Raw genomic sequence first — 25,067 nt, 5'->3', positions numbered from 1 at the left:
CGATCCATTTCGATCCCCTGCTTTGACGACCCACAATCAAGCCACTAGGAGTGTTACGATATCAAATTTCGCTTCTCGGTTACTCCTCTAGAAATCATTCGAAAGCACACAAGAGGCCGGCTGCTATTTCCTAACGCCTCCGTCAGTTGTTTCACCAATATGCTTGGTAGCAACGAAAATTTCGGATGCAGTCTGAAATTTCAACGGCTTTCGTTAAGATATTTCCTTCCAATAATAACAAAAGAGGGAATTGTATGCTGCAGTCTGTCTGGTCTGGTCTTGGTCGAAGAGAAGCAGATGGCCTGCAAGACAAATACGAATAATAGGAAATAAATTGGAAACCAAGGAGGAAGGCGGACCGAGGATGATGATGACCACTCGTAGCATAAAACAGCCTCTAGCTTCTGAAATACGAGAGAGAGAGAGAGAGAGAGAGAGAGAGAGAGAGATGTGTTCATCATTCAAACTGGTTCAACTGTTAGCGACAGTACGCCAAACAGCAGCAAAAGAAGGGATGTCTAATTATATGTAGGTATATATTGTTGCACCTGCTTTCGTAGGATACATACTCTTATATGGTAGTTGGTACACTTCAGGTCATAGCTTGATTGAATTAGTTACCGTTCGATCATCGTTGAAATAAATCGAATAAAACAACGCGTTTCCTAATATTTTTAACAGCCTCTGCGTTGTTTCAATGTTATCTTAGCGTCGGAACGAATCGGTCAGAATTCAACCATATCTTATCAGATAACAACCACACGAAGTAGCCATGAGGTAAATGAAAACACTGATGACACATTCCAGCGTTAGGGGACAACGTTTGCACGCATTATGCAACTGTTAACAGCTCTTCGTTTGAAAAATCCTGCGATGTATGCTCAAAAACTCAATTGAATACTTTAAAAGTCCTAACACAACGTTAATGTTATGGGTTCGATGTTTTTCATTTCATTCTGAGAGGTGAAAATGTCGCGTTAGGGGACAACAAAGCAAAATATTGATTTTCTAACCTACGCTTGTATTTATCAAAAAACCTGCTCTATTTCAAACTTAAGAGCATCAATTTGTTCTAGGAATTTGATCATCGATAGTCACAGAACAATACTGTATACTTAGATTTTCGAGCTTTCATGAATTTTTTTTCACGACCGTTGCAAACGCTGCGTTAGGGGATAACACCAAAATGAACACAAACAGTCGCATATGAAGTGTTGTCTCCTAACGCAACCGAAGTGTTTGTTGAAGCTCAAACAAAGCCAAGTATATTACCTCTAGACATGTAAATAACTCAAAATAAAGATTTGAAATGCCAAACTAGATGTATTTCTAGTTTCACCTTCATGTGTATTTAGGCCCGACGAGAGGGGGGGGGGGTTCAGGGGGGGCAACTACCCTGGGGCCCGGGTCTGTTTTGGGGGCCCGCATTTTTAACTGAATTAAATTTATTTTAATTTAATTGATGAAGTTTATTGTTTCTGTCGACACTGCAAATATATTACAATCAACTACTTCAACTTTAGCGGCATTAATTGGGTTCGCAATAATACATCATTTCTGTACCCAGACTCATCACACTCATCAACTAACACGTGTATCACTCAGCTACTCGACGGTTACAGCACCGCGGGGCTAGTTCAACTATGTGACGTCACTAATGACAACAACTGTATTTTGGATCTTTGCTTTGGAAGCCAGGAGCTCTCCGATCACTTTGCCGTTTGTCGTGCTCCAGCTCCTCTCGTTAAACTATGCCAACACCACCCTGCTCTTCATTGTTTTCTCCGAAAATGTGTACCTTGTACATTCGAAGATACCACTGAGAAACTGACATATGCCTATCGCAAGACAGATTTTCGAGGAATACACCTTTTCTTGTCTCGTATCAATTGGAATGAAATCTTGTCACAATCTGATGCAAACGCAGCGGCTGAAATTGTTTCGAACGTACTGATTTATGCTATCGACCAGTTTACTCCTAAAAAACTCAATCATGGCTGTGAATATCCTCCATGGTCGAATCGTACACTAAAAAAGTTTAAATTGGCGAAAAGGTCAGCTCTAAAAAAGTTTTCGAAATACCGAACCGATATGCTAAAGAATCAGAATCTTTTTAAATCATTGTTACAAGAGACTTAATAAGTCTCTCTTCAATTCCTACCTTCATCGTATTCAGAGCCACCTTCGTAACAATCCAAAAAAGTTTTGGAATTACGTTAATGAACAGAGGCGTGAGTCAGGTTTACCCACTTCTATGTCGCTGGGTGATTTAGAAGCGACTTCATTGCCGGACATCTGTGAGTTATTTCGCCAACAATTCAGCAGTGTTTTTACCAATGATACTCTTAATAATCAACAAGTCTCCGCAGCAGCCGACAACATTCCCCGTAGGACTAGTATTGGACCTCATTTCACGATATCTTCCGATATTGTACAAAAAGCTTGCACAAAACTCAAGTGTTCTAACACTCCTAGACCTGACGGAATCCCATCATCTATCATTAAAAAATGCTCGTCGTTGCTTTGCCTACCTCTGTCCGTCGTTTTCAATATATCGTTAAGTTCCGGAGTGTTACCTACCATCTGGAAATCATCTTACGTTTTTCCGGTTTATAAAAAAGGATCCAAAAGCGAAGTTCCCAATTACCGAGGAATCGCATCTTTATGTGCACTATCGAAATTATTGGAGCTTATCGTTCTCGAGTTTTTGACACATTGTTGTTCTAGATACATCTCAGAAACTCAACACGGTTTCATTCCCAGGCGATCTACTTGCACTAATTTAGTAGCCTACACCTCATTTATCGCTCGCTCGCTACAGGATCGATTGCAGGCTGATGCAATATACACCGATCTGTCGGCCGCCTTCAATAAAATCAACCAATGGCTTCGATGTTACTTGTCAGGCCGTAAAATGTCTGTTAAAATCGGAAATCATTTATCCTCATCCTTCGACGTAACGTCCGGCGTACCTCAAGGCAGCCATATCGGTCCTTATATTTTCCTTCTATACATAAACGATCTGCATTCATTGATTAAGTGCTTCAAGGTGTCTTATGCCGATGATTATAAGTTATTCCATATAGTTAAAAGTTACTCTGATGCTTTGTTTTTGCAATCTCAGTTAGACATTTTCGCTAATTGGTGCATGACTAACAGGATGGTTTTGAATGCCTCGAAGTGTTCTGTGATTACGTTTGCACGAAAACGCTCCATCGTAACATTCGACTACACTATCTTGCAAAACAAATTAAAAAGAGAAACTACAGTGAAAGATTTGGTGGTTCTTGTGGATTCAAAGCTTACATTTAAGGATCACATTGCTTTTATCTCGTCTAAGGCTTCGCGTAATCTAGGAGTTATTTCTAGGGTTACTAAGCATTTCACTAACGTACAGTGCTTAAAAACGTTGTACTGCTCGCTCGTTCGTTCCACACTGGAATACGCCGCCGTTGTTTGGGCTCCTTTCTACAAGAACAGCATTCAACGCATCGAGAGTATTGAGCGTAAATTTGTGCGTTTTGCGCTGCGCCACCTGCCTTGAAGCGATCCCTACAATCTGCCCAGATACGAAGATCGTTGCAACCTCATTGGTCTTGAAACACTGTCTTTGCGCCGCAATGCGACCAAAGCGTCTTTTGTCTCTGATCTGTTATTGTCTCGCATTGACTGCCCTGATTTACTCCCTCTTCTCAACATTGATATTCGCCTCCGAAACCTTCGTTCCTACTCTTTTGTCCGTCTTCCAGTGTCTCGTACTAATTATGGCAAAAATGAACCCGTCAGTAGCATGTGTAGAGTGTTCAATCAATGTTACAATGTCTTTGACTTCAATTTGTCTCGCACTTCTTTAAAAAAATTGTTTTCGCGCACCCTTTCCCAAACCTGATAGTTTTAGCCAATTTTTTATGTTAATGTTAATACTTTACCTATGTAAGATAGAGTTTACGAAGTGTTTATTTTAAGCAGTGTTTAGTGTTAGTCATTGTATCATTTGGTTTGTTTGTTAAATGTTGATACCTAAAAGATAGAGGTTTTGTGCCTACGGGAGAAGGAGCTTTTGAAAATCCACTCCCGCGGCTTTTTCCCTCTCAATAATAATAACTACGTTCCAATTGTTCCAATGGTTTTCTGAAGTACGTGAACGTAACCCAATTAGATTCATTCAACAGTGCAATAGAACCACTCTGGTTTCATTTATCGCAAGTGTTTGTCCAAGTGTACAGTATGAAGTTGTTTACAATTTATCATATTCTTAGCTAATGTTACTAATAAAAGTTGGATATTTTCGGAATGGGGTTGACGAGTAGATGACGAAAATCAATGAATGAAGCCACTTTGAAAACCAAGATGGCGAATTCCAGTTAAGACATCTCTATAACCTAAAATATTGACATTTTCGAAAAAGATAATCATAGAATAGATATAGGTATATTGATTTGTGATGCGGATGATATGATTATAAAAAACTTCTCTGAACCAGAAGACGCTATATTGGCCTTCAAAAGGGCTCATCTACTCGGTAAACCCGCTTAAAAATACCCTCATGGTTTATACAGATATTGTTTGAAATAGCTCCAAGGTACCATTTCTATCATCTACTCATTAAGCCCGCTTCAAAAATTCCCAAATTGTTAGGGTTATCGAGATTATTGTTCAATCGGAAGTCTCCATCCTGGATTTCAAAAAGGTGCCAAATATCCATTTTCATCATGTACTTGTCAAGCCCGTTCCGGAAATACCCATATTGTTAGGGTTATCGATAATGTTGCTCGACCAACGAATTTTGATAAGAATGTGAAGCGAATTTTTTATGATCTAAATCCCAAAAAACGAACTAATTCAATTTACGAACCCTTGGCTTGGTCCGTAAATAGAGGTTCCAGTGTACACATTTGATGCAGAAAAATGTGGGAATTGAACTAGATACTTATTCTACCTATTAGTATTCACCAAAAGTTGAAACTCTTTCTCTCACAACTCTCTGTCTCAGTCTTTCTAACAGCAGACTTCGCTGTTGGATCCCATTCATCGCATTCGGAATGTTTTCTCTCTGAATGTTGGCGCAAATGTAACAACTGATTCCAAAACCGATTTTACCATGTTCAGAAACCAATAAAGAAAATTCGTTCAGGTCATAGTGACAACTGCAATAACTGCATCCAGTGCCTCAAAATCATCAACATGTACCAACAATAAGAAACAAGGCAGCATCAGTGGTGCGAAATTTTACATTCAGTTGCCTATTTCTGATTAATTTGCTGAATTTAATATTCAGTTTCAATGCTTCCCTCATTCATTCACTTCCAAACTGACTGAAATTTTATGCAGAATCGAATGGTTGAGTGCAGAGGAAATATAAATTCACTCACAAACCAAAGCATTCATTTGTTATTATGTGGACAGTTTGAAAGCAGAAGTTCTTTTACATTTTAGAGCATAACTGAACTGCATAATCTATATCTGGTGCACTTTTGCTTGATGATCTCAGAGCGGACGGACGAGGAAAACAAACAAACCTTCGATTCATCGCGGCGGGAATAAATAGAATTTTATTTCTCTTTCAAGCTCACGAAGGGATGTCAATTTTTCTAAGCTCGGATTCTGAGCAGCATTAACGATGGTAGCATTAACGTGCGTCAAGGGAGTATGAACGATGGCGATATGGACTGTATGGCAATGTCGCAAAAAAGGTTTCCATTTGCAATGGCAAATCGGACGCAAGTCATTCTAATGGCCAGCCACAAACAAATATATATATTATTATTTTTATTTTTTTCATCTATTACTTATTTAAAATACTGACGATTCTGGTAAGCTAACGCATTGAATCGTATCAAATAAACAATTTTCATTAAAAATAGTTTAATTGAAACGGTTGCATTTGTATAGTTCCTCTAATCGATGTTGAAATAAGAAGTCATATATGGTACGGCCCGTCAGTACTTCGAACCCCGGGGCCCGGCGCGGCTCTCGACGGCCCTGTGTGTATTTGACAAATGATATTTGGAAGTCAAATTAATATGGATTGAGAACAGGCCACACCGCATACCATAGTGCACTGCAGTGTGGCCCGGTATAGAAGAGATTGTAGACCACAATCGCCATTTTCTAATAATTCGAAAAAGGTGGTTTCAAGTAGTTTTGGTAAGTTGAATACATTATTGACATCGGAAAATATATGAAATAAAATTAACTGTTTATTAGGGTGACTCAACAAATTTTTATTTTGTTGACCAAATAAGTTTTTTCAAGCAATTTTTATGCGCTGACTTTATTTTTGACGTTATAAAAACTTGAAAATAAAATTGACTGTTGATTAGGGCAGATCAAAAAACGTCATTAGGGTGGTTCAATATTTATTTTCTTGTTGCGTTAAAAATAAACAAATGTGACACTGAAGCAACTCAGCAAAGGTAAGACTGTCAAACGATTATACTCAGTCAAGCAGTTATGATATTTACATATTGTATATAATGTCGCAAAATACCAGTAATACGGTTGAAGTAAAGATTTCGAAATAGAATATCGACCTTCCAGTTCAACCTCTGGTGTTTGTTCAACCGATCTGCAAGGAGACACTTAATAGTGATGATTGCGGAAATTAATCAAAATGCATCCGTTTTACGCGATTTTTGAAAAAGAAGGGAAAGACGCAGCTTTTTGAAAATTTAGATATATTACAGTACAAAATAAAATGTTAAAAATCTACACACAATTGCGGTCTTATGCGTCAGTTGGCCGGCGTGTCACTAAATTATCAAAATAATAGAAAACTGGAGAATTTCGTGAAATTGTATCTTTTATTTGCGAATTCTGAGAAATGCGCATCCTCGATAAAATTTTGACTTTAACATGCTATAAAAACATTAAAGAGCTGTGTTAAACTACGATGTTTGGTTCATGTAGAAGAAAATCAATTCCGAAAAGACAAACCGTGGTTTGTTCCAAGTGGTCAATAATTATCCCGTCAATTTGAAAGAATATTTAAGAAGGACAAGTGAGTGTTATTCCCTATGACCAAATTCTTCCGTGCGCTTTCATACTGTTTGGCATATTGCGTTCCATTCCATATCTTTGAACTCTTTTCTGAAATTGTTGATTTATCCTTAGATAGTTTATCCATTGATAGATAAAAACTCGATTACCTTGCGATATTATAAGGTAGGCCTCCCCCTTAATGGCATAACCCCCCCCCCCCCCTCTCTCCACTCCTTAAGCCACTCATACCACATGGCTGCGCTATTTCTGAAATAGGTTACTTATATCTTTTATGTCTATATCCTGTTCTGTAGGCTCCCAAAGTAACTCTGCAGAAGGATTTATCGTACTGTAACGAAAAGCGTTAGGGAACAACACTTCAGTGCACCCTTGTGAAAGAACGATTTCAAAGTTTGTTATATACAAATAGAACATTTTTAGAAAGGTTAATAAGTACTAATAGCTTCTGAAAATATTTCATAGATATCGTGCATTGTTTTCGTAAAAAATTGAAGAAAAAAAACATGATTTTTGCGTTAGGGGACAACGCAAAAATAGTCAATTTTTGCCCCCCTTTTATCCGGCGATCCATTCACTCAAAAAATCTGCGTCCAAAGATGAAATCTTTGTACAATATGTATACAATGAAATGGAATTTAAGATTACTCCAAATTAATTTTATTACAAACATACCGGTGTGGTACAGGAAAATCTATTCAATTGTTTAAAACGGGTCTTAAATGTATTACTGGTTTTTATTGACGAGCGTCATAAAATTCTTTAAAAAAAATTCTATATATCTATGATTTGGGAGCCTTAAACCTATACCAACATATTTCAGAACAATTTTTACTTATATTAGCAGATTTATTTTCATGAGGTAAGCGATACAAGTGCGTGGAATGTGTCTGATGTGGCTGTTACTGCGTATGACAAATAAAATTTACTTAGTAGAAGTTTTATCAACTTCCCTAAACAGACAGCTTGATTCCCATAACGCTTCGCGTACCTATATACAAAATAATGTTTGTAGGATTATTACCTCTTAAAAATTAAATCCCTAGTACGCGGTCTATATCTGATATACTTGAATAACATTCTCTCAAAGATTCAGGGCACCCAACCTCCTTTCAAATCATAATTTCATATCGTTTCAAGTTGTAAATTGAAGGAACCTTCGAAACTGGTCAATGCGAATGCGATTCCAATCCATGCAAACCCATGCGATTCCAATCCAATTCAAATAGGTTTGCAATTATTGGGATCACCCTGTCCAGGTACGGCAAGAGGTAAAGAGCCGTTTGTACTACGGATAAAAATACGGATATAAATCGAATAAAACAACGCGTTTCCTAATATTTTTAACAGCCTCTGCGTTGTTTCAATGTTATCTTAGCGTCGGAACGAATCGGTCAGAATTCAACCATATCTTATCAGATAACAACCACACGAAGTAGCCATGAGGTAAATGAAAACACTGATGACACATTCCAGCGTTAGGGGACAACGTTTGCACGCATTATGCAACTGTTAACAGCTCTTCGTTTGAAAAATCCTGCGATGTATGCTCAAAAACTCAATTGAATACTTTAAAAGTCCTAACACAACGTTAATGTTATGGGTTCGATGTTTTTCATTTCATTCTGAGAGGTGAAAATGTCGCGTTAGGGGACAACAAAGCAAAATATTGATTTTCTAACCTACGCTTGTATTTATCAAAAAATCTGCTCTATTTCAAACTTAAGAGCATCAATTTGTTCTAGGAATTTGATCATCGATAGTCACAGAACAATACTGTATACTTAGATTTTCGAGCTTTCATGAATTTTTTTTCACGACCGTTGCAAACGCTGCGTTAGGGGATAACACCAAAATGAACACAAACAGTCGCATATGAAGTGTTGTCTCCTAACGCAACCGAAGTGTTTGTTGAAGCTCAAACAAAGCCAAGTATATTACCTCTAGACATGTAAATAACTCAAAATAAAGATTTGAAATGCCAAACTAGATGTATTTCTAGTTTCACCTTCATGTGTATTTGACAAATGATATTTGGAAGTCAAATTAATATGGATTGAGAACAGGCCACACCGCATACCATAGTGCACTGCAGTGTGGCCCGGTATAGAAGAGATTGTAGACCACAATCGCCATTTTCTAATAGTTCGAAAAAGGTGGTTTCAAGTAGTTTTGGTAAGTTGAATACATTATTGACATCGGAAAATATATGAAATAAAATTAACTGTTTATTAGGGTGACTCAACAAATTTTTATTTTGTTGACCAAATAAGTTTTTTCAAGCAATTTTTATGCGCTGACTTTATTTTTGACGTTATAAAAACTTGAAAATAAAATTGACTGTTGATTAGGGCAGATCAAAAAACGTCATTAGGGTGGTTCAATATTTATTTTCTTGTTGCGTTAAAAATAAACAAATGTGACACTGAAGCAACTCAGCAAAGGTAAGACTGTCAAACGATTATACTCAGTCAAGCAGTTATGATATTTACATATTGTATATAATGTCGCAAAATACCAGTAATACGGTTGAAGTAAAGATTTCGAAATAGAATATCGACCTTCCAGTTCAACCTCTGGTGTTTGTTCAACCGATCTGCAAGGAGACACTTAATAGTGATGATTGCGGAAATTAATCAAAATGCATCCGTTTTACGCGATTTTTGAAAAAGAAGGGAAAGACGCAACTTTTTGAAAATTTAGATATATTACAGTACAAAATAAAATGTTAAAAATCTACACACAATTGCGGTCTTATGCGTCAGTTGGCCGGCGTGTCACTAAATTATCAAAATAATAGAAAACTGGAGAATTTCGTGAAATTGTATCTTTTATTTGCGAATTCTGAGAAATGCGCATCCTCGATAAAATTTTGACTTTAACATGCTATAAAAACATTAAAGAGCTGTGTTAAACTACGATGTTTGGTTCATGTAGAAGAAAATCAATTCCGAAAAGACAAACCGTGGTTTGTTCCAAGTGGTCAATAATTATCCCGTCAATTTGAAAGAATATTTAAGAAGGACAAGTGAGTGTTATTCCCTATGACCAAATTCTTCCGTGCGCTTTCATACTGTTTGGCATATTGCGTTCCATTCCATATCTTTGAACTCTTTTCTGAAATTGTTGATTTATCCTTAGATAGTTTATCCATTGATAGATAAAAACTCGATTACCTTGCGATATTATAAGGTAGGCCTCCCCCTTAATGGCATAACCCCCCCCCCCCTCTCTCCACTCCTTAAGCCACTCATACCACATGGCTGCGCTATTTCTGAAATAGGTTACTTATATCTTTTATGTCTATATCCTGTTCTGTAGGCTCCCAAAGTAACTCTGCAGAAGGATTTATCGTACTGTAACGAAAAGCGTTAGGGAACAACACTTCAGTGCACCCTTGTGAAAGAACGATTTCAAAGTTTGTTATATACAAATAGAACATTTTTAGAAAGGTTAATAAGTACTAATAGCTTCTGAAAATATTTCATAGATATCGTGCATTGTTTTCGTAAAAAATTGAAGAAAAAAAACATGATTTTTGCGTTAGGGGACAACGCAAAAATAGTCAATTTTTGCCCCCCTTTTATCCGGCGATCCATTCACTCAAAAAATCTGCGTCCAAAGATGAAATCTTTGTACAATATGTATACAATGAAATGGAATTTAAGATTACTCCAAATTAATTTTATTACAAACATACCGGTGTGGTACAGGAAAATCTATTCAATTATTTAAAACGGGTCTTAAATGTATTACTGGTTTTTATTGACGAGCGTCATAAAATTCTTTAAAAAAAATTCTATATATCTATGATTTGGGAGCCTTAAACCTATACCAACATATTTCAGAACAATTTTTACTTATATTAGCAGATTTATTTTCATGAGGTAAGCGATACAAGTGCGTGGAATGTGTCTGATGTGGCTGTTACTGCGTATGACAAATAAAATTTACTTAGTAGAAGTTTTATCAACTTCCCTAAACAGACAGCTTGATTCCCATAACGCTTCGCGTACCTATATACAAAATAATGTTTGTAGGATTATTACCTCTTAAAAATTAAATCCCTAGTACGCGGTCTATATCTGATATACTTGAATAACATTCTCTCAAAGATTCAGGGCACCCAACCTCCTTTCAAATCATAATTTCATATCGTTTCAAGTTGTAAATTGAAGGAACCTTCGAAACTGGTCAATGCGAATGCGATTCCAATCCATGCAAACCCATGCGATTCCAATCCAATTCAAATAGGTTTGCAATTATTGGGATCACCCTGTCCAGGTACGGCAAGAGGTAAAGAGCCGTTTGTACTACGGATAAATAGACATCAATAAGATAGTTTAGCATAGTCCTAGTTTGCAAGAGATCGGTTGCGCAGCCTGCTGGCACACAAGGTAAATATTATTGATTAAGATTGTACAAAATTTCATGGAGTTTAATATGAGCGACTGAAAATAAAAGTCGCACGGAAAGATCATGCTTTATAAACCCCGTTTCAAATATGTTAGAACATAAAAACTCGATATAAATTTCAAACATAAAAATCGGATTGGGATTCTCCTTCGTAAGAGTCGGATAACAGAAACTCCAATATAATTGCCGGAAAAAATATATCCGATTGTTACAAAATTATTTTTTTTAGCCGACTTTTAATCTTGAACATCGCGATATACGGATGGTTATGCATACGATTTATTTATTTTTAACCGGTTTTTGTACTTGAGGTTCATCCTTGCCAAGTTTAACGGGTGAGAACTTTTTAAGCGATTCTTATGCTGAAGGATCTCTGTCCGATTTTTACGCTTAAAGTTTATTTCCGATTATTATAAAACGGTTTTACGAAGCATGTTCTGTCCTTGCGACTTTTATTTTCGGCCGCTCACACAATTCAATAAGTTTTGCATCATCTCGATTTCTTTAATCTTAAAATCGTGACCGACCATCTTAGATTCCGACGAAACTTTACATGTTTCACCGGCATGGAAGACTTAACAGTTTCCACAGTCAATAAGATTATTTAGAATCAAGAGAAATTTTCCAAAAGGGCGTAGACGTTTCTACGTGCATGTGAAAAAATATTATGTCATTTTTCACAAAAACAACATTGCAAAAAACCATTTTTTAAATTTTTTAATATTTTACCAACCAAAACCTAAAGAAAGAAGAAACATTTTTAATGTGATTGCATGATGGAGAACTTATCGGTAAAAAAGTTTATCTATCAATAACTTTATACATGTTTTTAAATCTCATACTAATTGACATACAAACTGTAATTTTATTACAGAACATAATTCTAAATATCTTTTCAATATTCTATTGAAAAGCATCCTGGAAAACACTGAAGTTATTCTGTAGTGTTTTTCTTGTCAATATTAATATTTAAAGCATATTTTCATATGTCGCAAATATTAAAACGGCCAGGCCTACTGTGCAGAGTTGGGTTTGAAGATGTTTCAAAAATAGACGGCAATTAAATTATTAATTTAATGAATAATTCAATTAACGAATTGTCTTGAATCTTAAAGGAGGAAGAAACGAGGACAACCGTACCGACAGTTTCAGTTTGAAGGGGATATAATAAATCGTTGGGAGTGACTTTGCTAAGAAGGTTGGTCCTTTGGGATGGGACAGAGATATTTACACCTTGCCCTGGCTAATAAGCCTAGGTTATAGCGCCTTTACTCGCTCTGGTGAGCATAATTCTAAATATCGCTTTGAATCAAAATTCATTTAACGAAAATCTTACAAAATGTGATAGTTGTCGAGATATTTGGAATTTTGCTCCAACAAAAACAATTAATTTGTGAAATTAGGCCCTTTTCAAAAGCTATTCTCGTTACCCCACCATAACATGTCAACAATCTAATGTTTATCGTTTTACAGACATAAAAGAAACTTTTTCAGTGTATTTGGATCATGTAGAAGCTTTCGATAAAAATGTTTTCCTAACAACAACTTTTGACATATTTTTACAATTCTATTCTATTTGCAGTCAAAAATACAATTTTTGACTACAATACAATGATTCTAAATGCCATTTTCAATCGAAATGGCCTTAACAAAAAATTTCTGAAGTGTAGTAGTACTAAAGATATTTTAAATATTTTTTAACAACACAATAATTTTGTTTTATTACGACCTTTTAATAAGTTTCTCCATCTACAACAATAAGTTCTACAAAAGACCTATAACATTTCCTGTAACTTTCCCTTTGAATTCAAGGCGATATTGTAAACCATTTAAAATTTACATGAAAACAACCAACATATGATTTAACTATATCGTTTAATCATCAGACCCTATGGTTGAATAATAGTTTGATTGTTTTCGTGTAGCTTTCAAAAGGTCAACAAAATCGCGTTGATGTCGAAGGAAAAGTTACAAAAAATTTTATGGACATTTTACAAAAACCCATTGTTGTTGATGGAATAACTTATGAAAAGGTCCAAATAAAACAAAATAAATGTGTTGTTGAAACAAACAATATTTAAAATATCTCGAGAATTACTACATTTCAGAAAATGTTTGTTATGAGCATTTTAATTTAAATGACGTTTTGAATCATATTCAAAAACAAATTTGTATTTCTGGCCGCAAATAGTAGGGGGAAGTGGCCCTCAGCTATTTCTCAGCTATGCTAATATATATATATATATATATATATATATATATATATATATATATATATATATATATATATATATATATATATATATATATATATATATATATATATATATATATATATATATATATATATATATATATATATATATATATATATATATATATATATATATATATACATATATATATATATATATATATATATATATATATATATATATATATATATATATATATATATATATATATATATATATATATATATATATATATATATATATATATATATATATATATATATATATATATATATATATATCGTATGGCGTATCGTAGACCGGTTGTCCACTATGGTCAAGAAACCTGGAGTATGTTGGCGGGAGACCAACGCGCTCTTAGTTTTTTTAAATAGAACAGGATGCACATGACAGACGGAATGTGGAATTGGCGCATGAACCACGAATTGCAACAGTTGTTCGCTCAGCGAAATTTGGGCTGCAGCGGTGGAGTGAATATGTTGTCAGAATGGTGAACAACTCGGTAAAAATGGTTCTAGACACTAATCCGACAGGAGCAAGGAGAAGAGATCGACCAAGTTGAAGGAGACTTGCGGAGTCTTCGTGCTCTGCGAAGCAACAAACAGCCATGGACCGACTGAACTATATAGGGGAACTGGGGGTATGACGGACATGTTAAGGATATACTCTAATATAACCTATAAAAAGCATGTTTTTGACAACATGTAATACTCTATTCATTCCATATGTTGGTTTTTGAATGTCTGGAGGGATTATGTTACAAAAATCAATAAGTATCTTTTTATAAAGAAAGAAAGCAAAGAAATTTTTGCACTTTTTTCAGACTGCGGGTGAAACGGACATATGGTGGGGGTAAGATGGACATGTTGGAGATATGATGATCACAATACAAAGTAGCATAATTTACTATTTCTAACGGATGTTTTTGAACAAATTGTGGTTCTTCTTAATATATATGTGCAATGAGATGAGAAATTACGATTCGGGGTCCAATTTAGAGTTGAAGCAAATTCTAATACCGCTTTTGCCGTTGTCATAAACAGGGCTATGCAATCACTTCCAATGATCACATATTATATAAAACTGCTAAGTTATATATTAAAAGTGCCATTGGTAACATCAGTTCCTCGATAGCACACAGCCAGAGTGTGGAAGCTGCACGAAGTCGTTCACCTTTTCCAAGTTTTAGAAATGCCGTATTTAGCTTCTGTAACATTCACGTACATCCAGCAGTCCTCTGAATATCAGACATCAACTAGCTGGACGGTTCTCCAAGTTTAAAAATTAGATTTTCGTTGCCGTAAGCGAAAAATTTTCCTGTAAGGTTGAATCAATCAAATTAATCAAGACTGTCCGTCTTGCCCCACAAGCACACATATTTTTTAAATGATTGTACTTATTCACTCATAAATCAAATTAACTGTTATTTTCATCGAAGTTGTCACTTAAGAGTTACATTACCGCAATAAAAGAAAAAATCCGTGAAAAAACTGATTTTTTGTACAATAAACCTTATAATCAGATGCTTGAAAATTAAATCTGCACGAAGATGCACTACTGATTATCAATGTTTGCTTAAATTGTACACGTTGAATAGTAGTCAAAGCATATTGAGTGTTTCATAATCCAAAGTTATCCATAACAATAGGGTACACATACAAATCATTTCAATTTTAAAAGTTATATGCCTAAAATAGCCATGTGTCCATCTTACCCCACCTGTCCGTCTTACCCACAGTTCCCCTACGACTTCTTAATGCAACAAAGGACAACACGGGCTTAGACTGATTGGTAAGTAAAGTACCTAAGTGAAAGTTTAGCAACAAGTTTCTCAACCTAAAACAGCACATCTTTGATATAATCATTTTAGTGATAAATTCTCCTAGAAATAAAAATTATGAAGAATCAACTCTTCAAAAACATGGTAAGAGATTTTGTGTCTTCAACAAAATTATTAGAAATTTCATTTAAAACATCTTTATTGAACATTTTTGGTGGTATCCAATGGGGAAAATCTTTATTGAAGATATTAAAAATCTCTATGTATGTAGCATATCAAGATATAAAAGGATATTTACGAAATGTTCTTCAATCCAGTTTTCTTCAATATAACTTAGCTTCAAAGACACTTGGCTTGGATAAAATGTTTATTTACAGCAGATCACATATAGTCATACCAGAATAACTTGTTTTGAAGGTTCTCTTTCGCAAATAGCATAATTTATCTCGATACCCTGAATATATGGTGCAATATTGTCTTTAGTTATTTGTAGTAACATTCTCGAAAACTTTTCTGAAGACTAAATTTGTTTGAATAGTTAATTAGCTAATAGTTAATAGTTAATAGTCCAGGAGGATTAATCACCAAAATTATTTTATCAGAAGAAGTTTTACGTTGCAAAATTCTTTGAATATACTAAACCTCCAAAGCTGACGGTTTCGAAACTATGTGATATTGACCGTAAAAACCAAGGTGAAATCTGTTTTCGAACATTTATTTTATATTTTTTTACTATTAAAGTGCATAACTTAAGAACGAGTCCTTGTATACGAAATTATATTACGCCAAGGCAGCACTCAAATGTACATCATAAATAGCCACTAACTTGACTTTTTTTTCCAACCCTACGTAGTGGCTATTCATATAATTCTCGAGTACTTATTCAAATGGACGTAAGTAACATTGAGAGCCTCTCTTTGTTTACTTTCTCTTTCGTTTATTACGACGTCATTACAACACTTTGTACTAATTTTCCAGTACATATCGAAAGCCGACGGTTTTTACTACAATATTATGCAAAGAGTAGAGTAGTAAATGTTGAAATGGCCAAGTAATGAACAGAAGAGAAAGACCTCAAAGAGAATCTCTCATTGTTACTTACGTCCATTTGAAAAAGTACTCGAGAATTGATAGTGAAAAAGAAAATCAAATGCTCATGAAAACCGATCCTGAGCTGCTAGAGACAAACTGAAATGCCATTTTTCGACAGTCGAATGGCTGGCGCCCAAAAGGTGCTAACACACATTTTTTTTCTAAGTTGACATTATTGCATTTTTTAATAGTTTTTACGTGGACAGTCGTTTGAGAAATTTGAAAATAATTTTTAGATTTTTTGCTATTAGCAGTCAAAGTTGACCATTGTGGTAACCCCAGTATTAACTAGCGCCCAAAAGAGGCTAGCCCCGCATTGTGTATCATGGAAATTCGAGTTTTCTCGTTCGTTTTCCGAGATTTCAAGAAAAAGTAGTCAATCAATTCACCATCAGTAAATGTGATGTTATAGCTCATATAGCGGTGAACTCGATATAATACTGTTTTTAGTTGAATTGCATTGTACGTTGACGTTTCGGCCCCAAACAATCGTTCCTGAAGGTAAGGGATTGTCGTGTAGGTTGGGGCAGCTCGATATTTTCGTTCCTATGCAGTGTTGCCATCTGTTATTTTTAGCACATACTAGACTCGATCGTAGCTCACTTTTTATACCACGTTGAAGTTATAGTACATTATTGTCACAGCTGCACTAAGCAGTGTCAGAAAACGAGCGAAAAATCTTTTGTTGTGCTGATTTTTGCGCCATCTTAAATTGAATCTTTTTCATTGAAATTTCAACGTAAATAATTTTAAAGTGTTAAGAAGTAACTAAAATGTTATTACCGATCAGGGTTTTGCGTTTGCTTCATTGTCATGTAGAAAATTGAGCCTGAGTCTTTTTTAAAATTGCAAGTAAACACCTTCCATTCGCAGACATTAAGTCACATAATATATCTACAAAATAGTGTACTACAAGCTAAAAAATATTGTCATGGAAACAAGATATCAGCCCTAAACAAACCCGTTCCAACCTGGACTATAATCCCTTAAGTGCCGCTCACATACTTGCTATTTATGACTATTTTCTATCTAATATATATTTACTGCACGAATGTATATTGTTGAGCGTAATTTTTTGAAAAATTGGATCATGTGAAAAACGGGATAAGGAATCATGTGAAAAACGGTACATTGCGGACGGAAAATTTAAAAACCTGTTTTAATTCAACTAGTGGTGCGATTGTATCTTTCTCATTTATCCAAACTATGATTCATTAGCTGAGTATGTTCAATATAATTGTGAGAATGTCTATTACATTCTTATAATACTTGGCACGTATCCAACTCATCTCTATTTTAAAAACTTTAATATTTAATTAGCCTAATCAGCATGAGGTCAATGTTATGGGAGTGGGGGCTAGTAGAGTGAGAGTCAAGAATATGTCAGGAATTTTTTATCTTATTTCGGTATACTGAGTTGATGAAGGGAATACAGGTGAGAGGGTGGTCGAAAGGGGGGGGGGTAGGTTGATGAAGTAGAGCTGGGTATTAGTAAAGTGTGGAGGGGGGGGGGGGCTTCAACACCCCACTGCATATTATTTCTTCCATTTGAGACTTTGTTTTAGAAAGGATGTTTAGTCATCACCTAAGAATCGATTTGACTTTAACTGGAGAATATGCACGGAAACCGAGACTTCTGGAATTATCGATAGAGGCCAATATATTCAAAAAAATTTTGATTGCCAATCAGTTGTTTAGACCTGCGAACCGATTTAATTTGGTAGCCATTTCAATAGATGTTTAGTCTCTGAGTTACGATTGTAACGGTTCATTTCGGAAATTCCAGTAGGCCCTTACTAACCAACCTGTAACTTTGGTTCCAAAAGTCAGAACCGAATGAAATCCAATAGAAGTTAACCCATTCATGCCCATGTTGTTTGTGGACAACAACGTTTTCATACAGTTTTATCTTTTGATTGAGGCAAGATTTGCTCGCAAAAACAAGTAAGGCTAATAAATGTGACTATTGCCTTTCATTTGAGCACTAACAGTTACAAGGATCAGCCTTAGAACTGAAGTTATTGCAATTAGTTTAATTGGATTCCGATCGAGCAGTGCTGCCAGGAACAGTTTACGTTGACAACGGAAAATGATTTTTTCCTATATCTTCGTAATGGTGCAATATTTTTGAAAACTTATGAAACTTATCAATTGAACTATTGTAAATATTCTTGGAGAATTGTATTGAGCACAGGAAGGTAAAAAATGAGTAGCTTCTAGCACTGCAGGGGAAGCACCTATCTTTATAAAAAAAAGACTTTTCGTGTATCTTGATCTCACCGTTTTCAAGGAAAAACAGTTTTGAAACCCTACATGCACTAGGAAAAAGTTGGGCATCAAAAGGTTAATAGAATTACTGTATCTTTCATTTGAAATCAAGTTTGTAAAAATCGATCAAGAATTTGGTGTGATATTAGTTTAGTTTAGGAACTTGGCGAGTTCCCTAGGTGCATCAAGAACCGTAATAAGGGACCAATGTGGTCAAAGCTGCTTTGAATGATCATTAGTGATCTAGACCAGCCAATTCAAGAAATGTTGGACCAATTTTAGTATGTATTACATACACATACAGACATTTTCCGATCTCGACGATCCGAATCGAATGCTACATTACACTCAGCCCAACGAGTCTCGGTTAAAAAGTCGATTTTTAGAGTGATTGCATAGCCTTTCTTTATATGAGAAAGGCAAAACGTGGAATCAATTATTATCTTTCGTTAGAAAATTTATTTAGAGAGTTATGGTGACTTCGAAAAAGTTGCTGTATGGCACCTAGCGCTTTATTTGGTTGAAGCATACTAGTTCGGATTTCAATCGCTAGGGCGGCGTTGCTATCAACTTTTTAATAAAGCTAGATAGAAATGTGGTGTCTTCGAGAAAAATGTAGATCCTATCATTTTAAATATATCTTCTGAATATGAAAACTTTGTAGATCCTGTACGTTTCGAGATAGAGCATGTTTTATTTAAAAATTTTACTTACAGATTATGTTTTCAAAAATGCGCCATATTTCAAAACTTGTAGGATCTACAAAGTTAGTATCTTTAGAAGGTATACTTTTAATTACCTGACATACAACTTTGTCGTCGACACCATCTTTCTAGCCCGTTTCATTAAAAAGTTGATAACAGCGTCGCCCTAGCGACTGAATTCCGAACTTACATGAAATAATCAAATAAAGCGCAAAATGCCATGCCATAACTTTTCCAAAGATACCATAACTCTAAAATGAAAGGTACGGAAAGAACTTACGAATTGTGGGTTACCCCCTTTTGGACGCTAGGTACCCCCAGGGTTACCCTCTCGAATTACGAAAATGCTCGTAAATTGAAAAGCAGTTCGTGTTATGATCTCATTTTTTCTAGACAACAATGAACAACTAATAAAATCGTTCATTTTTACAATAAAAACAATGTTAATTTGGAAATTCGGAAGTTTTTCCTTTTCCTGTAAAAAATGAAAAATGTGGGTTAGCCCCTTTTGGACACCAGCCACTCAGTTTCTATGTTGGTGTTGAATTGTATTGAAAAGTCCATGTCCATGGAGAGAGGAGTTGGGATTAACGACTTGTCCACGTGAACTCTTCTTCTCTTTATTGGTAAGTAAAACAAATTGTACCAATTCAATAATAGGTTTTGTAAACGATCTTTTAACTGATTCCTTTAAATATTGGTTTTTCTATGTACGTAGTATATAACAAATATAAGAAAACATGGAAAATAGATCTTATTTATCATTGTTGTGACGAGAGACTCAACTCACTTGAGATCTTCCGTTCCTTACTCAAAAAGGTATTCTGATTGCAGTTTAAAATCGAAGTACTGAACTTGCGCCTTTCGTTTTTTTCTCCTATATTCAGATTGCGCAACTAGTTCACATTGTGCGCATGACGAATCTCCACAATGTACACAAGATGCGCATTAACTGCCTACTCTGAAAATAAAAGAAAAAGTGAAATGCGCATGTTCACTATTTCGATTATCAACTGCTACCAGAATATTATTGAGTTGCTAGGTATATATGATTTATAACCATGGAAGAATTATTCCCAAATTGGGGGTAAATTATTCTTAAGTAAATAATAATATGTAATAACTATATCTAGGTAGAAATGATTATTTTATTATTGCCCGTGATCCAGAACCAAATGGTAAAAAGATTGATTGACAAAATACGTTCCTAAATACTAACACCAAATTGTAGATGCTACTATAAATTCAAATTAACGGTGTAAATAATCTATGGTGAAAATATTCGCATGAAATCAGAAAATAAGATTTGAATTTGGTACGTAGAAATCCTCAATGTTTTGATCGAAATCAACATAGAATTCATGTTTCCCATGTACTCAACTAGTTTAAAAAAGGAGTCATGAGAAGAAAAAGGGTGAAAACCACGGCGCCAAAACCGATTAGTACGAAATTCACAAATAGCGCCTAGTCAATTTCCAGTTAAGAAACCTACCGTCAAACTATTTACCAAACTACTTTTCATAACTTTCATTTGTGGTATGAGCCTGATAATAAACAAGTTTATATTAGAGACCCGTGGACATATTCGTACTTAGTTTGTTCTAAATTTCACTTTCTAATAAAACTAAAAAAAAGCGGTGCGCGGAATATGGAGCATTCACGGTATTCGATTCTGCAAAACCAGAAACGTGATGCCTGTCTGAACACACTCAGATCGATAACATCCGTCCAGATTTTTCAGCGTCATCAATTATTTATTCATCGTGGAACAGGTGCGTTTCATTCAATCCTCGGAACATCACAAACATGCGATTTTGTATATGCGGACGCAAGACCCCGAAAACTTGCACCGCGACCGAGCGCGTGGTTTGCCTCGCGACCGAGTAAAAACTGGCTCGAACAAAAGACGCGTCCAAAATTATCGCTGCCCTTGTGCGGGAACAAAGAAGCAAAAAAAGTAAACAAGCCGCAAAGCAACTCCGATACTCGCTGTCTCTCGAGTTTTGCACGCACTGCAAACTACTGGCAGGTGGTAACCGCGCTTTCTAATACATCAACTAAAAGCATAATACAGAACACGTGCTCGACAAACACGAATCCGTTCTAAATATTCGTTTCAGAAACTGTTGGTTCCTTGCTTATCTTAGCATTTGATCCTTTTTATTCAAAAAAAGTCTGTTATTCACGCTTTCCTTTCATCCTGCTCATTCTGACTGATCATCTCTCGCATTGCAAGCCCTTGTACACCATATTAATGGTTATTTCTCGTGGGAGCAGATGTTTTCGAGCCTTCGCATTGTACACATAGGTATTTATTTCGTTTTAGCTGCGTTACAACAAAAATATCTCATTTTACTTTTTTTGTAGACACACATGTTGGCTTTCGCTCTTGGATTCCGGGTAGCTGAACATTTTGATTTTTTAATGTAGATTCCAGGTGTTGGCAATATTCATGACTGTTAGTTAAAATTCGTGTAGAATCATATCTCACAAACCAAAACATACTCTATATTACAGGCTTTAATGCAAACTGCCTATCTTGATTTGCACACTTCATTATTGAGTATATACGTATATTCCATAAAGCAACTACGAGCAGTTACAAAAGCGTCCCGGGCAGTTGATAATTTTTGCCATTAGATACTGATAAAATTTCATTAAACTCAAAAACAACATAGCAAAAACAAGGAAGTAATGAACAATAAATACTTATGTTGCTTTTTACGCGGCTTATTTCTATACGATTTTTCGTTTAGTGGATTTTAAAGCGGTTGAAAAACCGCCGTTTTGAATTTATGCAGTACGTATCATTTGCATTAAAAGCGGCTTGCATGTAGTCGAAAAAAATGGGAAGTAAACAAATTTATAAATTGTGCAACAAAGCATGTGCTACAGGTACGTGTCGTTCTCAACTATAATGACATATACACTTTACCATCCCTCCCTATTTTCTAATACCTATAAAGTATAGATAAAGTTGATCGGGGTATCATTATAGCCTCAAACCAAATTTCAAAGTTTTTAATATGTGTAGCACATGCATTCCTGGTATGATCGACGGTGATGATGCTGCACTATGTTACATAACATCATGCTCTTAATCAACCAGAGGCACACTCTCGGCGGCGGATGATGGAAAAGCAATTTCTAAAAGGGGCGAAGAGGATGAGTGAAATAAATACGTCAAGGCTCGCGTGCGCTTCGCGCTGTTTTTAGTAGACACGCGTTCAAACCATACACTGAATTCCAGCCTTGTACGAGACAAAACGTCAGTAATTTCCCATAATGGTAGTTGAAATGTGATTTAAAAGTAAGCCAATAATGGTATTTAGCACTTCTACTGTCGACAAAAGAATTTAGTGGCCATTCATCACCCGTCTCAGGACACACTTCTTTGAATGGAATCATTTTCATCGCCGACAATCCGGTATGCCTTATGATGAAAAACTTTGGAATGATAAATGAAATTGCAGCAGTCTTTCACACTTACGCCAATAAGATTCTCCAGCTCGCCAAGCCATTCGTTTAACAGCTTATCCGGATCCTCGGTTAAACACGATGTCATTGTGAATGCGCTCTGTAAGAAAATAATATGGCTTGGTTAATCGTTATCTACAAAAAAGTATCAAAAGGTTAAGTTAGACGGCAGACGATACGAATCAATCGAAAAAAAGCTCCGGGGAATACACCAAACGCCCGGTGGTTAGGCAACAAGTGGAACACATTAAGCATCGGATTGAGTAGTAGAAATATTAGGGCGATTCAAACAGTAGATGGAACATGTAAGTGATATGTATAATAATGATATAATAATCATGTGCAATACACATAATTCACATTGCTATTGAAAATGCAATATTTCTATTAAGTATATAAACTTATAAATTTGATACATTTTTTTTCAATTCGATTTTTTAATTTGAAAACAAGAATATTTCAAAGTTCTTAGCAGGAGTATTGTGATAAAAAACTGCTTAACGGTGGCCTAAAAAAAATCTATTTTTAAGGTTATACAGAAATTTATATAGCGACCAATGGAAAAAAAAACTAGTATATTTGCACGATGTTTGTTTTGCCATCGTCTTATTTCACTTTTTGAAATAAATAAGCTTAGTTTATTTTGTTACTTTTTCTGAAAATTGACTTACAATGATATTGCCAATGACATGGGGTATCATCAGCAAAGATTTGATTAATCGATTTTTGCGTGTGTCTAATATACAACACAAATGTCAAAATAAAGCTGGACAAAAAATGCACCAAGGCATTTATTGTTTTATTTTAGTTCGCTTTTTCTCTCAATATTGTTTTTCATTTGCTTATATTCGAAACAATTACCCACTCGGTTATTTTCGGTATGGGTAGTACTACCCATACTACCCACGCTTTCCGCCGGTAGGTTTTTGTAGTCCAACTCGACGGAAAGGGAACTAGGCAGCGGGCAGTAACGAATATTGACGGAAAACAAAGATCAAGCGATGTATCGGATCGCAAAAGATGATCCCCGGAAAACTACAACTGATGTCACCAAAAATGCTGCATAACGCTTGCAGCTCAATCTAAGTTCTCGTCTTCTCTATGAAGCAAATTCGGACGCCAGGAAAAAAGTGACTGATATCATCAAAAACTGGAAAGCTCGTTTGAGTTTTGCCGGACTATACTAATATTGGATAAATTCTGGCCAGCAGACAATTTTGACGTAGGACTACGTCTTTGTTTTCGATATAGGGGTACACGTTGCAAATTCTACAAAAATGGTATGTAACGAAAAGTGGTCCAATTTCAAACGCATATAATTCAGCCATCTCACGATAAATTTTCAAATTTTATGCGCATATCGCCCGAAATACTTCTAAGAATAGATTCCAATAGATAAACCCAAAGATTTTTGATATCATGGCATTAAAAATTTAATTAATGAACAACCTAGTCAAAATATCGCGCATTTACACACAGAAGATAGTGCTTCCCTAGTCCAGCACGACAGATTTGTGTACCTAGCGCGATACGCTTCTATCAATAACGTCATCATCGACTATTTAAACGGACGGATTTCGCCGAACACGCTCATTTGCCTGTTGAGCGGCAGGCGAAGCAGATGTGTGCCAGTGTAGCTGAGTTAGAAGTCCATTACACTCCCTGTGGAGGTACACTACCTAGTGAATGCGACTGGCTATGCTATCTATTGTGTTGTGCTTGTTTCCAGCACACTTTTATGTATAATTATTCGTACACAAAATAGTTTGTACATGCGAGCTCCATTTGCAAACACGGTTAACATAGTGTCGTGGTATTAGTTGTCTCTTTCGCTCTACCCATCATCATCAGCGTTCATTCATTTCGAATTTGTGCGCTTGGGTTTAATGTTTGAGGCGAATGTGTAGGTAGGTAGATCTAATTTGTTACTAAATTGCACAACGAAAGTTTATTATTTACGTTCGATCAATTCATTGATTCATTTCCCCATTACGTGATTCATTTCCACGCAGCCTATAGTATTTTGATTCTACTAATAGGTAAATACTACAAAACCTATTTATGAATGAATACACT

At 35.5% G+C, this 25,067-nt stretch overlaps 1 protein-coding gene across 1 annotated transcript in view; it reads right to left on the bottom strand.

Annotated features, from left to right (window-relative positions):
* LOC131683385 (abnormal cell migration protein 10) overlaps window positions 1–25,067 on the bottom strand; it is a 164,597-nt gene that overhangs the window by 75,340 nt on the left and 64,190 nt on the right. Inside the window, exon 2 of the mRNA XM_058965310.1 lies at window positions 23,005–23,091. Coding sequence (XP_058821293.1) covers window positions 23,005–23,079 — 75 coding nt within the window. The 5' untranslated portion in view covers window positions 23,080–23,091. The remainder of the gene's footprint in view (window positions 1–23,004; window positions 23,092–25,067) is intronic.

The sequence above is a fragment of the Topomyia yanbarensis genome, chromosome 2 (assembly GCF_030247195.1).
Source record: "Topomyia yanbarensis strain Yona2022 chromosome 2, ASM3024719v1, whole genome shotgun sequence".
Taxonomy (NCBI): Eukaryota; Metazoa; Arthropoda; class Insecta; order Diptera; family Culicidae; genus Topomyia; species Topomyia yanbarensis.
Note: the sequence above shows the minus strand (reverse complement) of the source record. Positions and strands in the feature narration are given on the sequence as shown.